Source organism: Tursiops truncatus, chromosome 2, assembly GCF_011762595.2.
Source record: "Tursiops truncatus isolate mTurTru1 chromosome 2, mTurTru1.mat.Y, whole genome shotgun sequence".
Classification (NCBI taxonomy): domain Eukaryota; kingdom Metazoa; phylum Chordata; class Mammalia; order Artiodactyla; family Delphinidae; genus Tursiops; species Tursiops truncatus.
In genome coordinates this window covers 22,659,524-22,685,118 of record NC_047035.1, presented here as the reverse complement: position 1 = coordinate 22,685,118, position 25,595 = coordinate 22,659,524, and the positions used below count along the sequence as shown (strand labels likewise).

Genomic DNA, 25,595 nt, shown 5'->3' with positions numbered 1-25,595 from the left:
TAACTGTTATTTGGCCACATTTACATACTCAAGTCAGTTATTTCCTCAGCTAAACCAGGACACTTTAGTTAAATACATTAACACTACTGGGTCCATATACTCCTAACTGCCCCAGAGCAGATTCTGGTGTCCTAACAAAGAATAATGGTCCTTCTTCAACAACTTATGTGCCTGTAGACTGGCTTGCACACGTAGTAGGGTGAAGCACAATTAGTGTTAGATCCATAGTGGGAAGGGAAGGAAATTGAAAGTAAATCCCCAACAATCAGTGTCTAACAGTAGACAGGTGAAATCAGAATACGCAACATCACTTAGTAATTTCCAGAGACATACTGGCATACTCTTGTACTCGTGGATACCAAGATCTTGAAGATCAACTGGTATGCATACTTCAAGTCTGGTACCACTAATATTAGCTGAATGAATCCTTTAGAGATGTGCTTAAGCCTCTAGCAGTTTTTTAAACATAGAAATCATATTTCTAACAGTTTTCCTGTGTCTTGTAATTTTTCTCAGATAGGCAAATTTGTGCATGTTTTTCTCCATATAGCTGCAGGTTAGGATTTATCCTGTAAATTATGTTATCTCTGCAAGTATATCCTAAAAATACAGGAAGCTTAGATTGTTTTAAGTAACTTTGGTTTGAGAAGTTGATTAAACACTGACAAATTGCAACTACACAGTTACACATTTGCTCTCAGTCAACACTTTTCAAAATTTTAATTACATCCTCCCTAAATAATTTTTAAACTGTATATCTCCCTTACTCTCCCCCCTTCCATACACACATTTTTAAGTTGTCAGAATGTTTTCATCATAAGTTTAGGTAGTTGCAAAGGATGAAAATTCTGGAATGTAGTAAATATTGTCATTTTCAAATAAAACTTTTATATTACTCATATAAACTTATCCAGTGAACTTTAAATCTCATTAATTTGTTACCACCATTTATCCACTTCCAAAATAACTAAATACTATCCTCTTTAAAAGACAGATTTTATATGATTCCTTTTCCCTTTGAATTTATTTCAAATCTGTTTTCCCTCACCGACTTTTATCCTAATATATAATATACTTACGCTTGCAGGCCTATTTATTGGTTATCCTATCATACTTTATCCTTCTCTGTAACAAAAATGTATATATATATACAGAGAGAAGAACTGATTTTTAAAACTCCCTGTGACCATAATGCTCTAAGTGTTAAACATTATTATGGATTGAATTATCATATAATTAATATTAGGTATATTAAAATTTTTGAGAAAAAATTAAATGTGAGATGTCAAAAAACCTCAAGGCTTCCAAATGTATATCTCTTACTGGGATGGATATAGCTTCCTCTTCTCCTGTACTCAATTAGCTCATGTATCCATGGGTAAATGCTAATTTTGTTTCAATAAGACAGCGTTCCATTTCTATTTCTATTTTTTGTTTCTATAGATTTACTCACTGAGAAGTCTTGTTCACATAAAAAAGTACGTGAGAATAAAATTAGTTTTGTTATAACAATGTCACTCAATTTCTTGAATGCCTTCCTAGTTTTATAGCAAAGATTACACAGTGATCTGTCATCAAAAATTAATTTAAATGATCTACCAGCTCGATTAGGTCCTCTTTCAATTTTGTTGAAAGCAAAGAATTAGAAACCACTTGACTTGCCAAAGGATTGTAATGTAGTTATTAAAGTCATTCACTTTCCATTTCTGGAAGGTAAACCCAAAAGGCTTTACTCACCAAGACTTAAATGACTACAACTGTTCTTTTTTCACTTAGAGATATTTCATTGAACTTAACACATGCAAAAAATAAAAATCTCAATTTCAATACCATTCTATCAGTATGAAATTTTAATATATTTATTTTATCTCAGCATTAACTATATCTGCATCCAAAACTTAGAGCTGCAGACTGGCAAAGCCAGTCCTCATTGTCAAACCAATCAGCCAAATCAGCAGTACTTTCTGGCAGAAAAAAGTCTGACTTCATTTTTCAATTCTATGTAATGTGTTGATGTGTGCTCGTGACAACCGTCTCACTTTTGAATCATAATTCTAAGACAGATAAATAGATAAGGCATGGAGCCGGACCAGAGTTTGTCACCCGGATGAAATAAGACACTGCGGCTTTCAATCTTTTCTTTCCAACACATCTTAGCTTTGTTTTCTGGAGCTACACATTCTCTGATTATAGTAGGTGGTGGAAGAGGTGAGGTCATTAAATAAAACTGTCTTTACTCCTCCTCAACATCCATCAACAATACATGTCGATTTCAGAACAACCCATTCTCAACACCCCAAATATCTAATACAACCCTTTGTTCTTATCAAAAATATATGGATGACTAAGAAGGACAAGAAGCCTTACCTTAGTGACCTGATTAAAGGAGGACATGAAGGCACCCAAATCATAAACTGCCCCTTGTTTGGCACCCTGATGTGCCTGGGGGAATTTGCCATCATGGGACCCTGGATGGGTGAGAAGGAAGCCTTTCTTCTGCAAAGTGGGAGGGGGCTGATTATGAAAAGTAAGAGGGCCTCTTCAAGCCGAGCTATTTTAAGAGAACGTGCAGGTGGTAGCTGAGGATATAAAAATGGATTCTCCTAAACCTACTTGTGTCTTGACTGCCCCTTGGAAGATCTTTGTGTATTCTTGGAGGTACTCTACGGGAAGACTGTGCTGTACCTCACCAGTTCTCTTTGAACCTTACTGTCAGGGACAGCATTAATCATTTCGTTGTAAAATTGAAAAAAAAAAAAAGTGCTGCTAACATGTTTCAATTTCCTTTGCTTTTTGGTAAAATGTGTCATAGATACAAATGAGTACATAAAACATATACATAAAGAAAATGACAATTTTTGTGGTTTTAGTCATCATTTCCCTGATTATGAATGAAGCTGAATATATTCTTACATGTTTCTTCTTCAACTGAAATGCCTGCTTATGCCTTTTATCCTTTTTCTTTTTTCTTTTTTTTTAATCTGCATTGTTTATCTTTTTCTAATTGCTTTGTTGGCAATAAGATTTGGATACAAACTGATTTGGATACAAACTGCTAGTCAGTTATATCTTCTGCTACAAATGTGTTCCAAGTGTGGCTTTTCTTTTCATTCTTTTTATGTTGTCTTTTGATTTATGGAAGTTCTTAATTTTGATGTGGTCAAATCAGTCATTTCCTTTATGACCTATGTTTTCAGTGCCCCTCCCCTCACCCCTAGAAATCCTCCAAAGTCCCAAGGTCATGATGATACTAAACTATACTTCGTTTTAAAGCCTTATGGTTTCATCATTCACATTTAGGCTTTCACCCACTTTTGCATCTGAGATAGGGGTTCAATTTCATTTTTTTCATACCATCTATTAAAGAGTCCATCCTTACTCCTCTGATATGTGATGCCAGGTATGTCAGACATCAAGTTTCTATGTACACATATTTGTTTCTGGATTCTCTATTTGATTACATGAACCTATTTATATATTCCTGTGTCAAGACTACACTATCTTAATTTCAATAGCTTTAATAAGGTTATATGTATGTTAGGAAAACTCTCCCCACTTCCTCTTCTTCAGAAGTATCTTGACTATTCCAGAGTGTCTTCTCTATAAAGGCTTGAATTTTTTTTTTTTTTTGCGGTACACGGGCCTCTCACTGTTGTGGCCTCTCCCGTTGCGGAGCACAGGCTCCGGACGCGCAGGCTCAGCAGCCGTGGCTCACGGGCCCAGCTGCTCCGCGGCATGTGGGATCCTCCTGGACCGGGGCACGAACCTGTGTCCCCTGCATCGGCAGGCGGACTCTCAACCACTGCGCCACCAGGGAAGCCCAAAGGCTTGAATGTTTTTGTCAGATATTTTCCTGTATACTTTGTATTCTTTGTTACTTTTGTATTGATATAGTAACTTTAATAACATTTTCTCAGCGATTGTTGCTGGAGTTAGAAGGAAAAGGGACTTTCAAATACTGGTTTCTATCAAACTTGTTAAACTATTTTTCATAATTTAACTATGAATTCCTAGAGCTTTTTATACAAACAATAATATTACTTTCAAATAATGATAGTTTTACTGCTCTGGTTAATACCACCAACACAGTGTCTAACAGAAACTGTAGAATGGGGCATCCTTTGCTTATTCCTGGTCTTAAAGAGGGACTTTCAAAATGCTAAGGTGAGGTTTGCCAGAGATTTTTTTTCACATGACCTTTATCAGATTAAGGAAGTTGTCTTCTATTCTTAGTTTTCTAAAAGGTTTATGAGGATGATAATGATATAATAGGAATAAATCTTCTTATTCATCTATTGGGATGACCTTATTAAATTTATTTCTCCTCAATCTGTCACTATGGTGAATTACACTGACTGAGTTTTTAATTTTAAACCAACTCAATTCCTGGAATAAACTCAATTAATTGATGAATTGGTAATTTGTCAGTGTTCATGAGTAATTTTCCTTTTTATACCTTCCAGGATTTATTTTGCTAATATTTGTGTATAATATTTTTGTATCCATGTTAATATGTGAGAAGTTCCTTAATTTCCCTTATTTATACATTCCGTCTGGTTTTGTCTCAAAGGTTATGCCAATTCCTAATGAGTTGGGCATGTCCTTTCTTTTATTTATTGACCTGTGAGTTGTTTAGAAGTTTACTTTGAAATTTCCAAAAGTCTATAGCTTATTTCGTTCTTTTTGAATCTTAAAGCTAGTTATAATCATGTCACTAAATTCCGGTCCACGGAAATGAACAGAAATGATATGTGCAAATTCTAGTTTTCACTAAAGGCAAGTTACATACATGCTCTCCCTTTCTTTCTTTTGTCTATTTACAATATTAATCTAAGGGCTGGAGTGGAACAGGCATCATAGATCAGGAGGCAGAAGCAGTATATTGAAGATGGTAGAGCAAAACAACAAAAGAAGCCTGGGTTTCTGACACCATACCCGCCATGGACACCATATATTTGGATTGTTAAACGAGAGTGAAACTAATTTCTATCTGACTTAACCCATAATTCTTTTTGGATTTCTCTTAACTGAGGTCATGCTAACTCTAAGTAATACAAAGGTATTGAGAATCTAAATTATCATGGCATTTATGGAAATGAAAATAAAGACAGGTCTGAAGTGCGATATGACAAACAGAATTTGTATCTCCAAGCTGAACAGCCTTCCCTTCCCTTTCATTTCCTAAAATGACCCTGACTTCTTATTGTACTGCCTGTATCTCCTCTTCTCCCTTGACCTCCCACTTACTAAGTTCACTAGTGCCTTTCTATGAACAAGGGTAATCACTCTAACCCTGCCTTTCTGGCACCAAACTGTCCCAATTCCTAATTTTCCTAGCACAGTCCTAAAGTTGTATTACCTCCGCATGCGCTTTCCCTCTTCCTGCTTGCAGGCTCTCACCACTCCACTCCAGTGTAGTGGTGGTTGCACACCACCACTCCAGCTGTACTCCTGCACACCACAACCCCTGACTGAAAACCATTAATGACTACTTATTGACTAAATAGCCATGCTACCGCCTTTCACCTCCCAACCTCGTAATGGACACAACAGAGAATGCAAAGCAATCACAGCAGTGCTCTCCAAAAGAGCAGCCCAGAATCCTTCCCAAAAGAATGTTTCAATAGCCAGTACTGACCAGTAGGAACTGGCACTCAGGAAGAAACCCACTTGTATCCCTGATATAAAGATAAAATCTAAACTCCTTGGTTTGTATTTCAAAACCCCGAAGTGTCTATTACTCTTTCAAAGTTTTACAGACAATGAGGCTATTAAAAAAAAAAAAAAAAAAAAGATGTGAAAGCCTTTGAAATGGAACAAAAACTTACTGGGTATTTTCAGTGAAAAACTAGTTTTTGCCTCGCAGACGCTTCTGGGTTTTTTGATTCTACAGGATCTCTGTATCAGTCACTGTCTTGGAGCTATTTATAACTCTGTGAGTTATAGATGACTGATCGCTATGCAAATGATTCTTGTACATAGACATGAAATAAATTTTGTCTGGGGAGGTTCAATTGATTTCCTTCCTCCACTATGGAAGAAGCCAGTTTTGCCTCTATTCTAAATTCACTTCAGTACTCTATTGCTCTTTGAATGTTCCTTTAAGTGAGTTGTAACATCTTGCTCATTCTCTGATTAATTAATGAGTTAAACTCATTTGTCATGAGTTCATTTTATATTTGTATGAGAGTCATGATTTCATGATTTTGCCTTAAAATTTTTTTTTTTAAATATCCTTTTAGCTAACTCTTTTTTCTTTTTTCTTTCTTTTTTTTTTTTTTTTGCAGTACGCGGGCCTCTCACTGTTGTGGCCTCTCCAGTTGCAGAGCACAGGCTCCGGACGCACAGGCTCAGCGGCCATGGCTCACGGGCCCAGCCGCTCCGCGGCATGTGGGATCTTCCTGGACCGGGGCACGAACCCGTGTCCCCTGCATCGGCAGGTGGACTCTCAACCACTGCGCCACCAGGGAAGCCCTAGCTAACTCTTTTTTCATTATTGCCTTTAAACTTTTATTACATCCCCAATATAGAATGTCTTCTCTGGCTCTTTCTACCTGACACTACTGATTCTTCCCATTTCAGAGAGGAAACTAATCTCCTCCATCATGTCCTCAAACTACAAAAGCCATGCTTTTCCATGACGAACCTAGACTGCAATGATGTTAATTTATTTTACAATTATTGTTTCTTTGTAATGCCTTCTACAAAATGCACTGTTTCATTCACATGTTGTAGACAGTGCATATTTATCTTACATCATTAATTCATTTATATGTAAGCAACTTCTCTCCTCAATTAAAGTGCAAGCTCCTTGAGAGAACTGATCACAATTCCTTTTCCTTTTCTCCTCTTCACTGTCTACCTAGTACCTTAGTGCCCAATAAATATCCACTCTGAGTCCCCAGTATATGTAGGAAGGATGCTTGCAAGCTGGTAACCACTAGTTTGTTCTCTGTATCTGTGAGTCTGTTTCTCTTCTGTTTTGTTTTATACCTTTTTTTACTTTTTAGATTCCACAGACAAATACTCTGTTATCACTTATATGTGGAATCTAAAAAGGATCCTAAAAAGGATCCTTCCAACCAAGATTTTTTTCAGGTAATCACTTAGCTTTATTTGGGGAATCAACCTACTATGTTTTGGCTGAAGGTGGTTCCTTCCTAGGAGAATTCACACTAAACTTTAATGAAGATAATGGAAGCTTCTGTGAAACACCAAATAAAGTGTAACACTGATCAGAAAGGCTAGGGAAAAAAGAATTAATTGATATGCTTCTGGGTACTTTTTTCCCTCAACTGTCAGTACTGTGTATACCTATATTCCTAAGAATAGTCTATGTGAGGATTATATACATTCAGTTCAACATTCATTCTTTGATTTTACAAATGTTTATTGATTGTCAACTATATGTTAGAAATGTTTTGCAGGCCCTGGGGGTGCATTTGTAAATAAAATGTAATTTCTATTCCAAGAAGCTTACCTGCTAGTGAAGAAGGAGAGGGAAGTATTGAGAAAGAAAAGGGAAACAGACACAACTGCGACCTGAGCATATAGATAATTGGTGACAAGCCAAATCAAGTTGCTCGTTATGACAAAAAAGACCTTCTTATTTTCAGGTATTATAACTACTAAACCTTTAAAATTAATCTATTGTAAATACTCCTAATGGAATAATGAAATTTCAAATTTTGCAGATCTGTATCACCAGGACACGTATCCTACATTCAAAGCCTTACATACCCTAATACCACCTAAACCAAATGAGAGACCACCAACATTTTTCTATGGTTTAAGTGCTAAGTTGTGAGAGACTAATAAATGGTCTTGAGACTGCTTCCAGCATATTTGATTTTATGAACTATAAAATACTTTACCAGCTGAACAGTCTACCAAGTATATTAAATCCACTCTTTATAATGCCATATGAAGTCAAAGGATTTCATAACATTTGAGCATTAACATTATTACTGAGCATTTTCATTTTTCATTCATTATTACCGAGGTTTTACTTATGATAATTATTTCAAATTAAAACCATCTTGAGAAAACTGCCACTGTAAAAAACCTAGTTCATTTAACCAGTTTTATTTTTCTCATGATGATTTTTTATTTTTTACCTTTATTCTTAGCGGAACCCTTAGAATAAGGCATTTAAGATTTTATACCATAGTACTATGTTAGTAAAGAGATTATGTAAATAAAAAAGACCAACAAATACTAATAAAAGTTATAGGCTTCTTGTTGTTATTGATAATTTTCAGCTTCACATGACACACTAGTATAATCAAAATGATTAAATAAGAAAAAATAAGCAATCACGTAATGATAACGATAACCTAACACTTGTCTGGTCCTAAATATTTTCACATATATTTTCTTTCTTAATTCTCACAACAGTGTGATAAAATATGTTTAATTATATTCACTTTTACAGACGAAGGAATCAAGAAACAAGCGATTTACTAAATGTTGAAGTGGCATTTTGTGTACTGAACCCAGGTCCTCAAACTCAACATTTCTGTTTTGGTTCATACTTTTAAAAAGAGCATTTAATTTACAAGCCAAATACTGTTGGCAAGACACTTTCTAAGGATAAGTAAAATATATGTGGAGGAACACTAAACATTTTATTCACTTACGATGTCATCATGCTGAAACCAAGAAAGTCAGTGTACTTTCCCAATGGCCTGGTTAAATCTAAGGAATAGATTATTTCCCAGCTAGGGTCTGCACACTGTCGATCAAAATCACTTGCTTACACAGGACTAAAATACTCTCAATTAGCATCTTTCCTTTCCTCACACTCAAAATATAAATATTTTATTCTTAATTAGCCTTATTGTTTAAAAGTTTCTTATTTTTCACCTGCTCATTAAAAACATTAAAAAAAAATCACCACTAGACCCAAGTCACTCAATATTTTGTGTGTTTTCAAAAGTTTTAAACACAAAATATGCATATTCAATATTTGCATCATACTCTCCATATAGCTTTAAATATCTCCCCCTGTATATAATAGCATGTCAATATTTTCTTTTTGAAAATATGACTTTTAATGGCTGAATAATATTTCATCGTTAGGTGGTACCATAATTTATTTTACCATTCTTTCAATTCATGTGGTTTTTATTATAAAAATGTTTATTTATAAAGTAATCTAACCATGTTTTTTAAAACTTGAGGAACAGAGAAAGGAATGATATCACAGCCCTAATTCTTGTCTAACAAGTCGCTGTTATAAGATTTGCTTGCTTCTTTTTTTATACACCTATCATCATATGTTATCATTAAAGTACACGTAATTTTATATCTTGAATTTGTTTCCATTTAACATTATATAATAAACCTTTTCCAAAATCTTTGTGTCATGCTGGGTGGAAATTTCACACTTTATCTAACCATTACTTTATTGCCGAACAATAAGTCATCTCCCCTTTTTTTCTATAAAATTGTATATCATTTTCCAATAAATATTGCAAGCACGTAATCTTTATATATTTGCACTTAAAAAAATGATTTCCTAACATCAGATTCCTGCAAGTAAGATTATTGAAAAAAAGGCTAACCAGCTTTTATCATTATTTGGATATTGTAAAAAAAAAAAAAAATGTTGACTGCCCTTCAAAGTATAAATAGCATCCTAATCTCAGTTTCTTATCAACTAGTCCTTTTAGTGATTGGGAAATACAGAAACAAATAAGCATAATTACATTTAAGCTAATTATGTCTTCCATAAATTAGTGCATCACCCGTCTTGAGAGAGCAGTGACCACTTAAACACACACAATTTTTTTCTTAATTCTTTTTTTTTTTTTTCATTTTAAAAGTTTGTATCTACATATCTTTCTGGTATAGTTTAGCTTACTTTCTCCTTTGAATCTTAGATATAGTTTTAGAAACGCTTTCCAGAACTGCTTCCTTTGGGGAGTGCTCTGAAATCCACATCAGGACACAGCAGTAATCCTGATAGAAGGACAAAGAAAATGCCCCAACTTACCGTTTCTAACGCATGTACACGGTCCTGCAAATAAAGCATAATACATAATTATTAAAACAAAGCTATAAAAAATCATTTCAAGTTTACTTAATTTTTAGATTTTCTATTTATCCTCTATGAACAATAACATTTAAAAAATGTAAAAAATGAAAACTCCTACTCAGGATAATCTCTCCAATAGAAAAATAGTCATAAAAGAATCACTTTTCTCATCTCAACTAGTGTTAGGAGGACTACAAGGTTTAATTTAATAGTAAATACCATAAATTCAAACATAGTTACTAAGTGGAATAGATTTTATCACTTTTGCATTGGTAAAATTATTTATCTATTTAGTGAAATATAACTATTAGACCTGAATATATGAACCACTAGACAATAGTAGTGATTTAAAAAAGGAATTTAGCACATATACCAGCTCTCAATTAGGTATACAGCACAAAGTATGCTCTCACAGGAAGTAAAGTTCAGACATAAGAATGACTTCACCAATTAAAATTAATAAGTACACTGTTAATTGAAACAAGTCAGGAAAAGTAAATGAGAAAGATATGTCACATGCAGCCAATCCTGAACCCAGAAAGGTCTTCATTACCTACAATATCTTAGAAGGTTTCATAGAAATACTGTTTTTAAAAAGAGTCAGTGATAATATCACTTTAAAAGCTAAATGATTAAGAATGGTTTCATTCTCAATCCAACAGTTGTGTTCTCAACTCTTCCCAGAGCTAACAGCTACATACTAAAAGTTTTTACCAAAAAAAAAAAAAAAAAAAAAAAAAAGCTGACTTGAGAGAAAGGAGACTGAAAATTCAAGGAAGTGCAAAGCCATCCTTTTTACGAGGGTCAAGGCCACTTTTCTTTCTATTCTTTCATTTTAAGTAGTTGGAGGAGATATATAAAATCTGGATTTTTAAAAATTAAATTGTTTGCGCTAAGAGGGAAAGGAAGGAAAATGGTGCAGAGGGCCATTCAGCTCAGATCTCTGTGACCGTACAGAGACTGACAGAGACCCATGACACTTAGGAGCATAAATTTGGCTCTCCCCTGCATTCTCCCAGCTTCGCCTTCAACCCTCAGACTGCGAAACTGGGTTGAACATTTCTGCCTCTTTAAATATTTGGCTATGTGGGCACAAGCTAAATGAATATATTATGCAAAATCAGCCCAAAGCAGATTGCTTTTAGCAATATAATCTGTTTAATTACATTTTGTTGGCATACTTGAGAGAACCTCGCCCTTACCCCCATAATTTTCATAAAATAACTGCTATTTTATTGGTGACTTGTGTACTGTCACATTTGAGTAGCTCGTAATAAATACATATAATGCCTCAACGGGGCTTTGATCTGTTCTTACCAGGCATCTTATTCACAGTGCATCTGGGACAAAATCATTCAGCAAAGTGTTATCATCACTTGCAGACTGAACAGAACCTCATTAGACAGTCTTTGGGAAGTATCGCATTTATATGAACCATCTTGGAAGGCTGAAAATATTTACAGCCACTATTTGGGCCTTAAGTTTTCCCCACACCATGTACCTATGGGGCTCATATTATTTAGAATTAGCATATTTTAAAAGCACACATACAGCTGGTTTGAAATCCGTGATATCATATGATGCCAAAATAGTACAACTGAATTAAATTCCATTTTAATTCATAGCTCACTGTTTGGTAAAGATAAACTGATATAATTTATGTATTACTGTCTTCATTTTACTTAAATATTTGTTACAGGATTTTAAAATACGCACTGTCATGGATTACACGTTTGTGTACTCAGAATTCATGCATTAAAACCCCAATCCCTAATGTGATGGCATTTGGAGATGTGGCCTTTGGGAGGTAGCCAGGTCATGAGGATCGAGCCTTCATGGGATTAGTGCCCTTATAAGAAGAGACACAGAATGCTTGCCTCTCTTTCTGCTCTCTGCCAGGTAAGGGAATAAGGAGAAGATGGCCATCTTCAAGCCAGGAAGAGGTCCCTTACCAAGAACCGAATTGCCAGCACCTCGACCTTGGACTTGCCAGCCTCCAGAACCGTGAGAAATAAATGTTTGCTGTTTAAGCCACCCAGGCTACAATAATTTGTTATAGCAGTCCCAGCTGACTGAAACATAACCCTAGTCTATAAGGCTAAAACGCAAATGGTCAAAAAATCTCAATTTCGTTAAAATATAAAGATCAATAATCTATTTCAATACAATTTACTTATGTCTGTCTATAATCTACTCCATTCCAAAATGGTACTGAGATAGATTTCAATGAAAAATATATATGTTAAGAAAATGAGAAAATTAGGGAAACAAGAAATTCAATTCATTAGTCTGAATTTAAATAATTCAGTTTGCCAATCAACAACAGCTAATAGGATACCCGTCATTGTTGCCAATTAGTGAGCTCTGTCTAAATTGCAGTTTTGTTGGCCTTAATTGTAGGCCATAAATAAAAACAAACTACTCCTAATCTTTATGAACTTATTAACTTGCTTTTTTTTAACATCTTTATTGGAGTATAATTGCTTTACAATGGTGTGTTAGTTTCTGCTGTACAACAAAGTGAATCAGCTCTCTGTATACATATATCCCCATATCCCTCCCTCTTGCATCTCCCTCCCACCCTCCTTATCCCACCCTCTAGGTGGTCACAAAGCACCCAGCTGATCTCCCTGTGCTATGCGGCTGCTTCCCACTAGCTATCTATTTTACGTTTGGTAGTGTACATATGTCCATGCCACTCTCTCACTTCGTCCCAGCTTACCCTTCCCCCTCCCCATGTCCTCTAGTCCATTCTCTATGTCTGCATCTTTATTCCTGTCCTGCCCCTACATTCTTCAGAACCTTCTTTTTTTTTGTTTTTTTAGATTCCATATATATGTGTTAGCATATGGTATTTGTTTTTCTCTTTCTGAGTTACTTCACTCTGTATGACAGACTCTAGGTCCATCCACTTCACTACAAATAACTCTTTTTATGGCTGAGTAATATTCTATTGTATATATGTGCCACATCTTTATCCATTCATCTGTCGATGGACACTTAGGTTGCTTCCATGTCCTGGCTATTGTAAATAGTGAGGCAATGAACACTGTGGTATGTGACTCTTTTTGAATTATGGTTTTCTCAGGTTATATGCCCAGTAGTGGGATTGCTGGGTCTTATGGTAGTTCTATTTTTAGTTTTTTAAGGAACCTCCATACTGTTCTCCATAGTGGCTGTATCAATTTAAGAAATGTATTGCGAAATTTAAATGGTTGAAGTTGACTTCTTTTTTGGCAGAAAAGATTAGTTATTATAATTCTATATAAAAGAATTAGGCTACTGCAAATCTCTATTCTCAAACAAAATATTTGCATACATCTGCTCATGTTCTTATCATTAAAATATCCAATAACTTAAGCCAATATTGTGGCACTGATACAGTCTATGAAAACACATGCCAGTATATGTCTTGGAATGAATATATAATTATACCAAAATATATTCTCCCTATCCTCTCCCACTCTTACTATAACTGCAACTGTAGTGTTTTGTTGTTGCTGTTTAATCTTCAATTTTCATTTCAACAGATTTTATCTTCAAACTTGGCCTGCAGGTTCAGCACTCTCCCTCCTCTCCTACCACATACACACTCCTAAGGTTAGATCCCCAAAAGAAAAGAATTGCTAGGATATTGAAAGGGGGGAGAGTAGGTGAGAGGAGTAGAGGGGGAAGACAGAAGTAATGAAGTAAGGAAGATATTCTCAGTATCATCATGACATTTCAGGTGGTTTTAATAAATCAGTGGTTCTTATTTTTGTAGCCATGGACTTTGAGAATCCTTTCCCAGGAAAATGTACACTATACACAACACACAGAATTTTGTATATATTTTTAGGGGAATTGCAGACTCTCTGAAACCCACTCATGGGCCTCCAAGTGCTTTTACTCCAAATAAAAACACTTGAAATAAGATGTAAGAATTATTTTAGTAGACCAAATAATTTATTTTAAATAAATTATTTTATTATGCCAAATAAACTATTTTATTAGACCAAATCTATTTATTTCTCCTGTATGAAATATTTCTGGATAACAAGGAAAGAAACAATGGGGAGTAGAAGGTTAAAAATTGGAGGAGAAATTTCCTTCAAATGTTTTGAAGAAAAAAGCTCTTAGGGAAAAAATATGTTTTATCGTTACCAGTTTTTTTGTGATTGGAGAGTCCCTTTCCCACTATTTTTTAGTGCTATTTAAGATGGGGAAAGTCTAAGAAAAACCTAAAATGGCAACAATTATTTTAATGTTTACTCTTAAGGATTATACATATAGTCACTGCATAGTCCTTGAGTTACAATGAAGAGTACTAGCTGTTATTATCAGTGTGAATACTACATACCATTTCTAAATGAAAACAATAATGCTAGAAATCACATTTTAATTTATTCTGGGCTTGACAGATGGAGTAAGGTGAGTTATATTTTTGGGAAGGACAATAGCACATGCACTATAAAAAAAAGATGTATTTTAACTTTTTATCATTAGGTTAGTAACCTGTCTTGAGCTGTATATATTCCTTTGCTACCTGGTCACAGTGGGGCGTACATTAGAGTTTATGAATAAACCAAAGCAAATTCATTAGTATCACTGGAGATGGGAACATATTTGTAGGCTGTTAGGAAATGAAGGCTACGTGGAGAGTTGGTATCTGAATCCTTGGTCATTAACAGTTTATTTGACTCAGCTGAGCCAATCAACTAGCCACATTGATTCATCCATCCCTTCTAAGAGATGAAATAGAGACTCACAGGTCTGAATGCTCAGAGTGCTCTCCCCCTGATAAGTAGAGCTGTACAGGTCTAGTGACTTTATCACAATAATGCAGCATTTTCCAAAAGTGCTTTAAATACATCCACTAGCGTACAAAAAAAGCACAATACTGGCGTAAAAATATAATGAAAGTCTCTATTGCTTCCGAGTCTAAGAAACACTACAAGCATAGACTAATTCTGGAAACTTCTCTGTACTGAAGGGCCATGATGAACATATAATTTACAAAAAGAAAACCCACAGTGAGGACTCCCTCTCGTCACTGTTCTAAATGCACAAAGCCTGTTTTCTGGAAGAAAAATCCACTGAGCTTCACCCAGAGAGACCACTGCAGGGCATTTTTCCTGTCAATGTTATCTTGGTTTAATCAACACTCACACTTTACCTGCTGTTTCGTACATGAAGGTTATAAAATGGAATGCATTTTTCCTCTATGCATTTTTCCACATGACAACCCATTACATTTAACAAATTGTCAATCATTTTTTTAAATAATTCAAAGAGTTAGAAATAATTTCAAATGTATTATTTTCCACACTTCAAGATATTAAAGTGAAAGAAAAGGAAAAGGCTTTTATTAACCACCTCAAAAAAAGATCAGTGTTTCATAGTCATTCTAAAAAATTAAAACAAAATAGATAAAAATCATAAACAACCTCAATGTTGCAACACCAAAGTTTTAAAATATAGCATAAGTTGGCTTTGAATACACACAGAAGTCAAAGATCTGTACATAAAATTGCATGTTATCTATTAAAAGTCAAAGTTACTCTATATTTTAAAAAACTTTAGAATGAATGACATTAGGGCAGCATGCAGTGGTTTCCCACCATCTGGTGTTCAATTTAGCCATCATTAGATATTTCCGGTCAATCTTTGTTAACTCATTTCACTAGCTGCTTATGTGCCTTTTTCAAATAATCTACCTCAGGATTCAAAATAACAAAACAGAAATGCTGAAAAGAAAACCACAACAAGGCATCAGGATTTTACCTAAAAAGTCGTCAATAAGAAAACCCAACATTTAACTTATCAAGAAAAGCCAGTTTAAAGGTACGTATTATTTCCTAGCCTAGTAATGATCCTTGTTATCTACCTTTCACTTGGGGACTGGAAAATCAGAAGCAGAAACAAAGACAAAATTTAAGAACAAAGCCTAAGTGTGTGCTCCACATTTCTGACCTGTTCTCTCATCCACTACCGTTGCCAGATAGGGACCTGAGGCAGCCAGTTTTGCTTCTGTAGCTTTCTTCTGCTGTATTCTCAGGCTAGCGGTTTGGTTTGCGGTATTGTTATGAGGCCGTTGTTGACTACTGCACTTGCATTCAGTACTATTCAGGAAAGGCTGAGGTTGCACTTACACTGAAGTGGGATGTGTACATGGGTTTGCGGAGCAGGGAATACAAGTGGGGTGAAGGAGAAAAATGAAGAGAAAGCATGGAAATGGGGCTCTGTTGGTTTGTTTCAACAGATTTCACACTGGAAAATGCAGCCAGAAAGGCTAGGTAAGGGTTTTGCTTAAAATCCCTGTAAGCATTTCTAGTCAACAGTACAAAACTAACACCAAAAAAAAAAAAAAAAAAAAAAAATCTCAGATTTACCCTTTATATTTTAGAACACAAAGCAAGGCAATGAGATTTCTTCCCCCTGCCCCGCTTCAAAATGAAGAATCACTGTAAGTTTCTTCTTTAATGCACAATGTAATACGGTGCATAGGTGTGTGCCTACAGGATAAGACTGCAACCCAAATGAAGGGCAAAAGCCAGAATTATCTTTCTGTTGGTACTGCTCAGTTCCACAGTGAAACTGCTAGTAACAGGTAACAAAAGTTCAGTGAATGACATCTAGACTGGAGAACACCTAAAAGTTATTTGCAGGTAATATAAAGGCTATGATCGTGGTTAGGGGTAATGCAAATGGTAACCAATGTAATTTCAAAGATTGTCCCCAAAAGAGATGCAGGAACAGGAGTTGAGTAGCAGGGGAAAAAGCTAACAATCCAGAAACCAACACACCACATTTTTTTTCAAGGATTTACACCTTATGAAATAAAGTACGTGTCTCCAGTTGTGAGGCCTGTCATATATCAGCTGAATATGCTCTGAACTCTTATGCAAATCATAGTGCAGTGGTGATTATGGCATAATTTATGAGTAGGTCTGTGTCATGCATAACTTGTGGAAAACAACTGGGTGTGCTTTTTTTTTTTCAGGGTGTGTCTCTGACTGCCACCAAACATAGCTGATCTAATGAGACTCCCTGAGGCTAACATCTCCTTTGTTTCCCTCAAGTGTGCACATCTCTTGGGTTTCCAAGTGAAGCATGTTCACAAGGAAACCCATATAATCACAGAACCCTTTGTCCCAAGCTCCTTGCTCTTGAATATTTGAATTGCAACACTTGATTGTTGACTACTATGCATGTCACATGGCTGAGTCATTAAATGGCAAAAGCAAACAGTCCACCTTGGGAATTAAATTGTAATTCCAATAATCCACATCCTAATTTACATGGAAAGTCATTTACTCAATTCTTTTCAGGAATTAAAACATAAGGAATATTATATTAGATACTCTCCTTTTCACCCTCATTCCCATATTCCTTCTGCGGGCTACTGCGTACAGTTATCTCTCACCATTCTATACAAAGAGAGAGGCTGCTGCTCCGAATGACTAATCAAGGCATAGACAGATTGTTTTAAAATAATGTATTCGGCTGACATAACTCAGGCTTTTCTTGCTTCCTAACTCAGTTTGACTCAGCTTAGAACTATACTAACCTCCATTTTGTAATACACAAGTACAGGTAGAAAGGGAAAGGTGATTAAAGGATTTAAAACTAGCCTTAGATTATATGTACTCTGATAATCAATGGTGCACTATTCTTAGTATCTACAAAAACTGAGAGAAAAAACCCAACAACTTAGTTTTCAGTTGAACTTCTGGGAAGCATACCTGAAGGCTGACTTACCCTGTATGTCCTGAAATAAAGCGGATGTATTTTGACTATTCAGTTCCAAATATTCTAAATATTTTACCTATGAAGTACTTAACTGCTTTTTCTTCAAATTGAGCTTCATTCTGATTTCTCATTGCAGTCTGACTAGCATCTTCCGAAGGTGGCATTTTAAATAGTAGCTTTGGCTGTTTAAGAGAGATGTGAGTAAAGAAAAAGAGTTGGAAAGCTCTATTGTCTACTTAAAGCACTATAAATAGTAATAGCTATAAAAATAACACCAATAGGACCATAATAATTTCTAATGATTTTTAAAGGACCTTTAAAATGTTCCTCCAAATAACTGTTTACCCAACTAAGGTCACAAATTTTAGGGAAATCATTATTTGAAATTTAAAATACTTTACTCTTCAGGATTATAAATAAAGAATAGTGATTCATTTCAAAATATCCCCAACTGTCTGGCTTTCAAAATCATCCCAGGAAGTAACTGATCCTAAATTCCAAAGTCTATGAAGGAAGGAATAAATAAGATGTGAGCTTGTTAACAGACGCACCTGGGCAGTTTTAGCCAGTAATGAAAGCTACTTTTAACACTCACAACCTTACCTGTGGATAATGGCCCACTAATGGAGTGTGATTTTAGGAGTTCAGGAAGGTCTGACTGATTACCCAAAATTATAGTTTCCTTCTATTTGCAAAATTATTTAAAATTCTACCAACAGAAATTTATTCTCTGAGGAAGAGGTCAAAAATTTACTCTTTGACTCTTCCCACTCCAGTTCATCTTTCAAAAAACAAACATTCTTGAGACAGATAACCATTAAACTGTAGTTCATTCCAAGGCAGGGTCAGCAAAGTACGACAGTAGGTCACTCCAACATGCTGCCTATTTTTATAGGTCTGCCAGCTAAGAATGGTATTTACATTTTTATGTGGTTGAAAAAAAAAGTCAAAGTAAGAATAATCATGACGTGAAAATTACATGAAATTTAAATTTCACTTTCCATAATTAAAGTATTATTGGAACATAGCCCACTCATTTCTTTACATATTGTCTATGGTTGTTTTCATTCCATGACGTCAGAGATGAGTTGTTGGGTGAGAGCATATGGCCTGTAAAAGTGAAAATATTTAGATACTGGTCCTTTACAGGAAGTTTGGTAACCCCCTTTTCTAAGATATTGGTGTCCTATAAGAATTACTTCCGGCCTCACAGAGGTCACCCTGTAGGAAACCCTGTATGTAACTGGAAGCAGAGGATAAGGTGAGACATGCTGACCAGGGATAAGAAACTAAAATAAGAACCAGAAAATTTTTACCCAACTTTTAAACTTTAAAGCAAAATTTAAAAGTTGTATGTGCATAAATACATATGCCCAGAATATAAACCATTCCTCAGGCTATATACGTTTCTTCCTTTTGTCCTTTATTCCTTTTATCCATTATTTTTTTCTTTCCTTCCAATTTCTTTCCCTACATCATTGCTTCCTTCCTTTCTTTCTCCTCCCTCCCACTCATTTATTCATTTTATTAATTCATTCACGTTTACTGACACAGACACTATGATAGACACTGGGTACACAGTTATTAACAAGAAAGATAAGGTCTCTCTGCCTTCATGGAGCTTACATTCTAAAGGAGAAGACAAGGACATAAATAAAGAAGACACCCAGGAGCTATGATGGGGGGTAAGGGCAGAGGTTTGCTTTAGACAGGTTGATCAGGTTAAGTTCTCACAAAGAGGTGACATTTGAGCTGAAAACTAAAGGATGCAAAAGAGCTGTCACCGAAAGAGTTAAGGGGAAAGCATTATAGAGAGAGGGAGTGGCAAAGGCAAAGGTCCTGGGACAAGAAAGAATTTGCTTAGTTTAAGGAACAAAAGGGACAGTGGTATGTGTGTTGTGGTTGTTAATGAAAACATTCCTTTAAATCACCAGTATCATACAAATCAACACCATTTATTAAAAGCTTATTATTTGCAAAAATTGTATTGGGTGCTTCTCACATATGTTCTCATTTAATGTTCACAAAAACTCTCGACGGTGAAAATGACTAACTTCATTCATTTAAGTCAGAGAAACAGACTTCAAAGATATATGTATTGAATTGTACATTGTGATTAAATGTTGGCAGTTAGACTGTAATCCAGGTCCACCTGATTCAAAGGAGTCTACATTAACTCTGAAAGACAAATAAAAGGTCACGTTAAAAAAAATGTGTGTGTTTGTTTATTTAATATGTTGACAAAATGGAGTAGTGGAAATACCATATGCTGACAGAGCAGTTTTATGAGCAAATAGCCAATAAATGCCAATATTACCACCAGGGCTATTTTTATGTGTGTGGTAGAGGTTAGAGGATATACTGGATAACTGTTCTGCAGGCTTTTCTCAAAATTACACATGCCAGAAGAGCATTCCAAAACCTTATTTTTAACAGATGTCATGTGACAGTGTAACAAAACACATACTATATCACAACAAAATTTAATGTTCAAATAAAAACCATTATTTGTACACATTTTTATATTTATTTCGGTATATAATAAAAAAAGATTATATTTTTGGCATATGCCTTTCTTAAGTAAGTTGCAACTCCCTCTGACTTCTGGGTCTGACATTAGGCCAGCTGAAACACACACAGTCAATACCACTGGGGAAAGAGCAGAAGAAAGGATAAAGGAGAGCAAAGATCTACACTTAATTAGCGGAGATGTTATGCAGTTAAATGGCACCTCTATTGTGCTGGTCTCCCAGTTCTTTTAGATCTGAGCTGCAGGAGATTAGTTTCATCACTGAGCTCATAAATGGCCTCTTTCCTCCACCCCTGTTCCATTCGTGACAAATTTATTAGTTCTTTCTAACAATGAAATGAGAACCAGGGATTTCAATTACCACCAGAATGTAGTAAAGGCATGGAGTCCTTTGCAGGTAGTATTTTTCTATTTCATTTTATGGGCAAATATAGAAACATTGTTAACAGACATTAAATGTTATTTATTAGCATGCTAATAAGCCTTCACACTTTTAAAAGTAAACACTAAACTTCTAACAAATTAAACTTAGAATAGTAAGTGTAATGCAGATACTCTGGAAAAGGAATGCACTTCAGAAATAATTTTTTAAAACCAAAGTAATCACTGAGTATGATAAAAAGACAAAGATATAAGAGGAGATGCTTATTAGTCATTCTTTCAGCTCAGTTTAGTTTTATCACCTTTTGCACAATTTAAAATTTATGCAAACGTTTTCAATGTTGCCTTTAATTTTTGCCAGAATATTTTGAACCTGGCTTAAAACTGAAATTGAAGAAGCCCAAGGAGGGCTTTAATAACAACTTTCTTCAGTCTGTTTATTTAAAACATGATGAATAAGCAAAAAGAAAAGGTGCAGAACTGAAAAAGAAAAATGATCCCTTCTCCTTCCTAGAAGTGTTCAAGATTACTGGATTGTTCATAATCTTGCACCAGGAATTAAAATCTTTCTCACATGCCAATAGCTAAATATACATGTAACACTGTCCAGTCACCATATACATGTGAGCGTAGAGCCTACGGGTTTATAAGTAGTTTTAAAGTTATAGAAAGGCAGGAAGAAGTTTCACTACTATTAAGACCCCAGTGTCGCCTGACTTATTTAATGCGCTCTCTCAAAATTGTTTAGCTTCTTAGTCTTTTTCTTGAGGAAGTAGGAGGTCAGTTAGTATTTTACCACACTAAATGCTTAATATCTTTACTAACAAATCATTCTCATAGAAAAAAACAGAAGAAATTTAAAGGAACATTTAAAGAAATGCCAGGAACCTAAACAAACAAACAAAAAAAGTGAAGAAATTCTGTTCTCCATAAGCTCACAAGGCATTTAAGCACAGTAGCACAGAAGACAAGCGAATTCTAACGCAAGTACCAGCCTGGCCACTAACTGGCTGAGCAAGCTATGCGCCTTAGCTTTTTTATCTGTAAGATGAGAATAAAAGTATCTATCTTATAGAATTGTTGCAAGGAATAAATGACATACATTTAGAAGTTTTAGCAGTGTATGACACAAAAGAATTGTCTGGTAGCTATTGATATCATTCATTAACAAGACAGAGGGTGATTTTTTTTCTTCTCTAATGTACAGATCATCACCCTTTGGGGTTGATTTAGCACAATCTTGACAGGAATTAACAAATGCTAAATAAGTATTTGTTAATAGATTGAAACATAACATTAGTGAGTTTCCAAGATCCCAGACTGGGGAAATCCTGTTTCTTTATATTCTGGAAGATCAGCCAGGGATGGGAATTGGAGATAGCCCTTGAAGTGAGAACTACAGTTTCTTTCAATGATCTCCTATTAATACTTTGAACCTCAGAGATTTGTTTTATGAGTCAGCAGAAATTGTTTCACCCAGATATATATTACTGCTGAGCATTTATTTCCAAATCTGTTGTACATCACAGTCATTACTTAAAATATTGCTTTTCACAACTGTCACTGTTATCAGGAGATGGAAGACAATATAGAGAACACAATGTTATGCCCTAAATGTTTGTGTCTCCCCAAAACTCATAGAATGAAATCCTAATCTCCAATGTGATGATTTTAGGAGGTGGGGCCTTTGGGAAGGGATTAGGTCAGAGGTGGAGTCCTCATGAAAGGATCATGCCCTTATAAAAGAGACTCCAGAGCGCTCTCTGTCTGCTGTGAACCAGGAAGCACGCCGGATACTGAATCTGAATCTGCCAACATAAATACTGAATACACGTAGTGAATCTGCCTTGATCTTAGACTGCCCAGCCTTCAGAACTGTGAGAAACGGGACTTCCCTGGTGGCGTGGTGGTTAAGAATCCGCCTGCCAATGCAGGGGACATGGGCTCAAGCCCTGGTCCGGGAAGATTCCCACATGCCACGGAGCAACAAAGCCTGTGTGCCACAACTACGACTGTGTGCCACAACAAAGCCTGTGAGCCTGCACTCTAGAGCCCGTGAGCCACAACTACTGAGCCCATGTGCCACAACTACCGAAGCCCACGTACCTAGAGCCCGTGCTCCGCAACAAGAGAAGCCACTGCAATGAGAAGCCCGCACGCCGCAACGAGGAGTAGCCCCTGCTCACCGCAACTAGAGAAAGCCCAAGCGCAGCAACGAAGACCCAACGCAGCCCAAAATAAGTAAAATAAATAAATTTATAAAAAAAGAACTGTGAGAAACAAACGTTTCTAGTTTAAACCACTCAGTCTCTGGTATTTTTGTTATAGCAGCCCGAAGGGACTAGACACATGGTTAGTTGTCCAAAGTTTGAGGCCCATTTAGGGATGTGACAGGAGAAGAACAAGCACATACACGTTATGGAGCATGGTATTGAAATGATCACTCAAACTGCAACCCAAATGAAATTGCCCCAAATCGTAAGGCGACAGTTGACTCTGGAAACATGGCAAGAACTCCCAGACAAGTTCAACACTTGCAAAACGTCATAACATGCTTAGATGGTTTTCATTTTTCCCAAGAAAATGAAAGTTGTTCTTTACATCAGGCCCAGTGCCCAAGGAAACCAGAGCTTGGACTCTGATGAAGGTACCAGGGGATATTTTCTGGAAGTGTTGCTTTTTATGGTGTCAACTGCGAAAGGGATGGTGTATGGAGACAGATAAAATAAATTCCCCCCTTGTGGCAGCAATTTACAAAATCTGCAACACATACTTCGTTCATTTTCACTACTGAGTTTTTAGTAAACCTTCTGTCACAGGGTAAAATCTGGGCTTTTGAGTTCAAAGACTACACTTTGTCTTTGCATTTTTAAAATGTTTCCAAATGGCGTCTGTTTTTTAGAAGCTTTTTAAGAAGCTTGATTCAAGGAGACTGCTGAATCTTTAGGACTTCTGCTTTGCATCCCTTTGGATAAACAAAACCAGCCACAGTTTTACATTTTTTATTCTCAAAAGAAAACAATCTGGTCAATCAACTTCCATACACTCAGACACAAGAATACTTCACTCTCAGGGTATTCTATTTTCCATTTTTATTGTCATAAATTTCAAATTAAAATTAAGTTGCAAATTTCACGTGAAAGAGGGTGATAAAATTTAATGATCACTAAAATTTCAAGTGGAATCTATTTTACTGATCTTGGTTCTCTGCTCTCCTGAGGCCTCTTGACATAGTAAATTGAAGTGTGCAAATCTAATTGGCTGAGATCCTGCTTGACCCTAATATAGACTGCTAACGTTTTATCTCTGCTGAGAACTGATACCAAATTTAAGGCTTGGTAAGCCTCTTCACCTTTTGAGAAAATAGAGATTTTAATGAGCCATTAAGTCACAAAGCCCTGAAAGGGGCAAAGTGTTGCCCAAGCCTACATCCCCTATAATCGCCCATGTTTTAAGTCATTGCTTAGGACCATTATTTTTTAATCATACATCAGACAAAGGAAAAGATACAAAGAGATTTGCCTACATTTTGAAGACTGCATCTTGGGAAGAATAAGTACATATGCATTACATTTTTGTTTCTGGAATTATAGAAGTTCCATTATAACTCTCAGGAATTATCCGAGGTTATGATAAGCAGGATATTGCATTTACCTTCCAGTTTAATAAAACCTTAAAGAGTCAATCCCAGTTCACCAATTTATTCAAATTGGGACTTCTAAAAACATACTTTAGTATCTCCCAAGCTAATGAGAATTTCTGGGGAAATTTAAGAATCTCTTTTACTAATCCTTCAACTCTTCTGGAGATCTAGTGTTAGGACGCAGCATCCCACATCACCCTCACTTTCCCTTCTAAAGTAACTCAGGGACTCTTAGCTACCCCATCCCTGCTTTCTATCCACAATCTCTAAATTCCCCAAACCACAACCTAGTTTGAAAATTCAGGTTTGGACATTCTACAGTCAGGCAGAAATGACTGACAGCAAAGCCACAGAGACTACCCAGTTGGTCTGTCACTAGCCCACTTTAACCCATGGTTGCTTACTAGGGGAGGACTGCATCTACTGGGATTACTGAGCAGTTAATGTTCTATACTGTCAGCCTCTGCCAGGGCAATTTATTTGCCCATGTCAGTTTTCTGTCTTTGGTGGGTTTTCTTGCCTAGTTTATCTCCAACGATGTGACTGCCAACTCTACACTGGAATTCTTTTCCATAATGTAATACAACTATATTAATATTTATTAGACTTGTTCCAAAAGAACTAAGAAATTCGAGTTCTATTTTTTTCTTCAAAACACCACACTGCCATAGCCTACTCTATAAGTAGCTGTAATGAAGTAATGACTGAGGAAAAGATTATCTTCTCCTTCCAGCTCATTTCAGATGTTTGTGCCTAAGCATTATTTAAATGACAAAAACAAAAATCAAACACCTGCCCCTCAAGTCCCAAAACATTTCTAAAAAACTAAAATCTTTCAAATAGAAGATCTCAGAATATATTTTTAAAAAGCTGTCTAGGACAGAAATTAAACATAATTACAGGTCATTTGAAAAACAACAAGTCGATAGTGCCACTTAATGTCCTTCAAGGGCATAGCTTCTGAAATGTCTCCAAAAAAATTACTTTTTTAAAGAACATAAACCCAATTTAAAAAAATTAAATGAAGGATTCAGCTCATTTTAAATGAAAGTACTGATACTGAAGAAAGTGTCCAGAAACACTTTTAGATTATAGATACTACAATTAAAATGTTCCCTTCTTCCTCTTAAAATAATGAGACTGATATTCATATGTAGCCCACATAGTCAATTTCATTACTGCCATATTGTGACTTTTTTCACTTTTTCATTATATTTAGTAGCTATCCAAAGATGTAACATTTCCTTTAGCACAATCATGGTTGCCTAGTG

At 35.7% G+C, this 25,595-nt stretch overlaps 1 protein-coding gene across 5 annotated transcripts in view; it reads right to left on the bottom strand.

The window, feature by feature from the left end:
- The window catches only part of CEP128 (centrosomal protein 128), a 439,104-nt gene that overhangs the window by 44,760 nt on the left and 368,749 nt on the right, over nt 1-25,595 (bottom strand). For 3 of the 5 annotated variants that reach the window (XM_033850758.2, XM_033850760.2, XM_033850761.2), the window contains one exon: nt 9,998-10,021. In XM_033850758.2, the coding sequence (XP_033706649.1) occupies nt 9,998-10,021 (24 nt within the window). Of the gene's footprint in view, nt 1-9,997; nt 10,022-17,862; nt 17,953-25,595 lie in introns of all 5 variants that reach the window. The other 2 variants (XM_073800169.1, XM_073800170.1) reach the window with 1 other exon arrangement.